Source organism: Gavialis gangeticus, unplaced genomic scaffold (assembly GCF_001723915.1).
Source record: "Gavialis gangeticus isolate Ggan-Ray unplaced genomic scaffold, GavGan_comp1, whole genome shotgun sequence".
Taxonomy (NCBI): Eukaryota; Metazoa; Chordata; order Crocodylia; family Gavialidae; genus Gavialis; species Gavialis gangeticus.
In genome coordinates this window covers 67,254,902-67,260,088 of record NW_017729024.1, presented here as the reverse complement: position 1 = coordinate 67,260,088, position 5,187 = coordinate 67,254,902, and the positions used below count along the sequence as shown (strand labels likewise).

The 5,187-nt window shown below is 52.8% G+C and overlaps 1 protein-coding gene across 1 annotated transcript in view; it reads left to right on the top strand.

Annotated features, from left to right (window-relative positions):
- Positions 1–3,215: 3,215 nt before the first annotated feature.
- ST8SIA4 (ST8 alpha-N-acetyl-neuraminide alpha-2,8-sialyltransferase 4) overlaps positions 3,216–5,187 on the top strand; it is a 135,413-nt gene continuing 133,441 nt past the window's right edge. The window contains exon 1 of the mRNA XM_019517209.1: positions 3,216–3,635. Within this exon, the coding sequence (XP_019372754.1) occupies positions 3,523–3,635 (113 nt within the window). The 5' untranslated portion in view covers positions 3,216–3,522. The remainder of the gene's footprint in view (positions 3,636–5,187) is intronic.

The window sequence follows — 5,187 nt, the reverse complement described above, 5'->3', positions numbered from 1 at the left end:
TTATAGACGGCCACCAGGTCCCCCCTCAGCCTTCTCTTCTGGAGGCTGAACAGGTTCAGGTCCCGTAGCCTCTCCTCGTAGGGCCTGCCCTGCTGCCCCCTGATCATGTGAGTGGCCCTCCTCTGGACCCTCTCCATGTTGTCCACATCTCTCCTGAAGGGAGTTCACTTCTTTTGAAGGTACTTCACTTCTTTCTATTTTCAGGATCACTATCTTTCCACTCCCTGAATCTTCTTTCTGCCTCTCTGTTTGTTTCTCTTCTGATAACAGTCAGGATATCTTGTGAGAAAAACAGGTGGAACATTTCCACCACTGTGTCTTTATTACTTTCTCTTGCTGGCCCAGCACTTTCATGGACTTGGCTGTTCTCCAATGATGTATTAGCTGTGGACTTTTTTCCCACGCTCTGCCATTCCTTCCTCTAAACGTGTCATCATCTGCAATGTTTTCTGGGAGTGGTGGCAGTGGTTCTGCTCCACGTTCTGCTGTAGCTCTCCTCAGTCTTCCATGGCAGCCCCAGGCTGGTCCTCTTTCCTTTCCCACTGGAAGTGATGGCATCACTTCTGCTTGTGGCACCAACTCCTCCTCATCTGAGCTGGATGAAGCATCCATAGACTCATGGTCTTCTTGCATTGAATAATCTCCCATATCTGAAACAGTCAGCATCCTCACTGCCTAGGGATAAGATTTTATCCCCAGTTACCTGTGCAAGACGAGCTTCAGCACTGAATATGCACTGCCTTCTCATTCTGTATTGCAGAAAAAAAAGAAAAAAGTAATTACTGCTGAATGCATATAAATAACAATCAAAGACAAACCTGTCCACCTATGCTGTCACAGAAGCAATTCTGCCCTGTCCTATGGCAGCGCAGGTAGCACCCTCTCCTCCTGGGCATAGAAGCCAAAGACCAGCATCCACACTTTGCAGGCAAGCCAAATGTGGGTGGATGCTATTTGGAAACCACACATGCAGGGGCTTATAGAGAGCAGGTAAAAGGGCTGGGGGGGGGTGTCAAGCCCTTACTGTCAAAGAGGACTCCATAATGTACTCTGTATTGCAGTATGATGTTGTTCTATTTCTTTGCTGTCCCTTTGCTCCTTGTCCTCACTTCCAACGAGGGCAGGGCAAACTAGCTTGTATGTTATGAAAGAGGTGGGTGAGGTGGAGTTTTGCCATGAGAAAAGAGAGCAGAGGTGAATGTGACAAAGGGTTGTTGGGGGGTTTTTTGACAAAGGGCAGGATGTTTTGATGACTTTGCAGCCTGCAAACAACGTGATCAGCAAAAAGGATTACCACATCTTCTGCAAAAGCAGAGTGGAGGATGGCCATCCATTAGTTACCATGGATACCTGAAGTGGACATGAATGAGGTGTGAATGAATGCTGACCTTTCAGGTGCATCCACCCAAAGGTCAAACAGGTCTAGAGGGCTGTCATTTATATAGAAATTGTGTTAACATGGACTAGAGGTAAGTTGTTACCCCACATGGAAAAACATATTCACGCCTGGGGTAATATGTTACCCTAGGGAGTTTTTCATCCATAGAGATCAAACCATTCACGTAAGCTGGCTTTTCTTTGGGGATAGTCACAGGCACCGGAGGGCACAATATGTCGTAAAAAGAATTTTTTTTAGAATGAATTAACTTTAAGATATTGCACAAAATATGCATCTGGGGTAGGAAATTACCCCATTAAAATGTATAAAGGTCAAGCATGGTCAGAAGGGATTGTTGGTTAATCACGGTTTCTTTCCCAAGCCAAATACACCATGCCAAGTGTCAATTCAGCAATCTGTGGCTTATTACCAAATATATATGGGGTTAGGAAAGAAATATATGGGGTTAGGAAAAAAATATATATTTTCCTCACACATCACTGCAAAGTTCCTAAAGAGATTTCACTCAAACTTTCAAAGAGACGGAAAAAATATTCTACCCCCACCCTCTAGCAGAGGGACTGTTTGGGGAGGAAGTGTGCATGAAAACAACTGTGAAACTATGAACATGCACGCTTACAAAGGAAACTGTTCATAGAATCATAGAAAATTAGAGACTTTAGGAGATCTAATTCACTGGTTTTCAACCTTTTTCTCATTTGTGGACCCCTAAAAAATTCTGAATGGAAGTACAGAGCCCTTTGAATTGTAAATGCGGGTACTCACATACTTTGGTTGAACATAGTCTTCTTTTACTCACACCTTAGACTGCAGACCACAGGTTGAAAGTCAACAGATCTAGTCCAACGCCCTGGTCAAAGCAGGACCCTCCCAAACTATATCTCTGTATAGCGTCTAATACATGAAGCTATTCCCAGGAGATCTCCATATCTGTTCCCCTAGGTAGTAGTGCAATGATCTATATCTATATCTCCTCCCCAAACAAGGCTCTGTCTACCCAGGTTTTAAATACCTCCAGGGATGGAGATTCCACCTCTCAGTAACCTGTTCCAGTGCTTTACTACCCTCCTGGCCAGAAAGTTTTTTTCCTAATATCACTTATGATGATGATTATGATATTGCAGTCCTCAACAGCTCCCTTGTGCAGGCATGAAAAGAGCAGAGTTCTTCGCTAGGGCCAAGCAGCTTTAGGAAACTGGGGCTCCTCGCAGAGAGCACAGGGCTGCTAACTTGGGCTGCTTCAAGCTTACCACTGCTCCAGTAGAAGCAGGCTGGTCACAAGGCTGCTTTTTCCTTCCAGGTCCAGGCAAAGGTTGAGGAGAGGCGTGACCACTGCCACTTTAGCTGAGCTAACCTGATCCCTCCTCCCCAGCTCCTGAGAGCCCCCCCTAGCCTGATCTCTCTCCTCTCCAGCTCCTGCAGCTGCAAGAGAGCCGCAGCTAGCCTGATCTCTCCTTTCCAGCTGCAGGAGAAGCCCCAACTAGCCTGATCTCTCTCCTTTCCAGCTCCCAAAGCAGCACTGGCTAGCTTGATCTCTCTCCGGCTGCAGGAGTGTGCCGGCTAGCTTGATCTCTCCTCCCTAGCAGCCCTGGCTAGCTTGAGCCCTCCTCCAGTTGCAGGAGAGCCCCAGCTAGCTTGATCTCTCCTCTCCAGCTCCTGCAGCAGCAGGAGAGCCTCAGCTAGCCGAGAAAGCGGGTTTTAAAGTTGGGGAGCAGCTGTCCCCGCCTCCTCTAGCCACCTATTGGCCGGGCTTTGCTCATCATTTCCCCGCCAGGGAAAGGGTGGTGCTAGCGACGCCCCAGAGACCGGCGCTGGCCGCTGCTGGTATCTAAACTGGAAGGAAACGTGCGAGCCAGAAAGCCCCATAGGCTTGGGAGCGCACCGGGCAGTGCCAGGAGGGCTCCTACCCCCAGCCCAGCACCAGCAGCCAGCGCAGCCTGCCAAATCTGCCCCCTAAGAGCAGCCTCTCCTGCCGCTTTGTTTCATTTGTGGAGCTCGGGTTTTATTTCATTTGATCGAATTTGATTTCGGGGTTTTGTTGTGTTTTTTTGCGCACCCCGACAAACAAAGGAAGGAAGGAAAAAAAAAAGAAAAAGGGGGAGGGGGCTTGTTTCGCAGAAGACATGCGTTCATTCAGGAAGAGGTGGACTGTCTGCACGATAAGTATCCTCCTGATCTTTTATAAGACAAAAGAAATAGCAAGAACGGAGGAGCACCGGGGAATACAACTCACCGGGTAAATGCAAAATCCGGAGCGATGTGACAAAGGCAAAGCGGGGCGGACAATTGAAATGATTCAGGCTCTTGCATGGGGTTTTCCCCCCGCTTCTCCTCCCTTCCTTGCTCGCCCCTATTCTCCTAAAAGTATCTCAGATACTAGTCAATTTATCCCCCCCTTCCCCTCCCACCCGTCTTTCTTCCCATTGCCTTGCCTTGCCCCCCTCCATTGCCTCCATTGCCTTGCCCTATTGTAGCCTCTATTGCAACTTCACCCTTGTGCTTTCGTGTTAACTGCAGGATTGTCTCGCCCTGGGGAGTTGGAGAAGAAAGGGCTTTGGCTTGTGATGATTTTTAGGGCAGAAGTCGCGTGGACGGATGGGGCGGGGGGGGGGGGGTCAGTCCCACAGCCCCTGGCTTTCTTGCATGCAGAGGCAAGGGGAGGAGGAGAAGGAGGTGACTTCTAAACGGGGAGGCGGCGGATGCTGTCGCCGGGAAGGGGCTCCCAACTAGAGCGGGAGTCGGGGGGATCTGTGGCGCGCGGCGCGGAGGGCGGGAGGCGGGCTCCTTGCGTGCGAGGTGCCCGCCTGGCAGCTCTGCCTTTGTTGCTGGGAAGTTTGCCTGGGAGATCCCCACAAGTTCGGCGGCTGCGGGGATCGCGGGAAGCCAGGAGTGTCCCGAGGAGAGCTCGGAGGAGCCCCCTCGGGGGGAGCCTTGGCCTCCGGAGCCGCCGGCGGCTCGCGGCTCCTCCCGGGCCGGCCCTGACTGCGCGAGTCGAAGCGGCTCCGGCGGCTCGTGCGTGTCCTGTCACGCCCGGGGGGGGGGATCGTGCGCGGGTCTGGGGGGATCCTTTTCCCCACTCGGGTGCTCTGGTCCCTCAGCCACAGCTGAATGGCACCTAACTGTGCTTCTCCCCCGGCAGGGAGCGGCTCCTTGCCCAGCAGGGGCTTGCCGCCTGCTCTCTGACTAGAAACCCCAGAGCCAGCGGCAAGGAGACAGCTCCCTGGAAGGCTCCCAGCCAAGCCACACAAAGCTGCCATGTGTTCAGGCGCCGAGGCTCGAGCTGGCACCTCCCTGGGCATAGCTCTGTCTGCCCCCCTCCCCCTTCCTAGGGTCCCTGGGGGGCGAGGGCATCTCCCTCCTCTCCCCAAGCCGCCGGGGCATCGCTGCTTTTCTCAAGGGTCCCCTCCAAGCAGCTGCGCGGCATATGTGTCCCCCCTCGCGCGGCCAGCTGTGCACCGCTGGCCAGAGGCAGCCGCCGGGCGGCGGCAACTGTGGCTTCCCCCCGCGCGGTGCAGGGCCGCCCGGCCGCGAGTCAACAGGAAAGGCGCTTCCCCAGCCGGCACCCGCGGAGGCAGAGCCTTGCAGCCGGCGGAGACAAAAGAAGGGAGCTGGTGTGAGACCGGCGAACTCCTCCCTCCCCACTCCAAGGATGGAGATTGCAGGGCTCCACCTTCCCCATTAACTCCGCTAATTACAAAGCCGTGGGGCGAGGCAGGCTGGTCCGCTCCCACCAGGCTGCAGTCAGAGAGTCCTTCCCTGACCTGCCTTTTATTTTATTGTATTTTCTT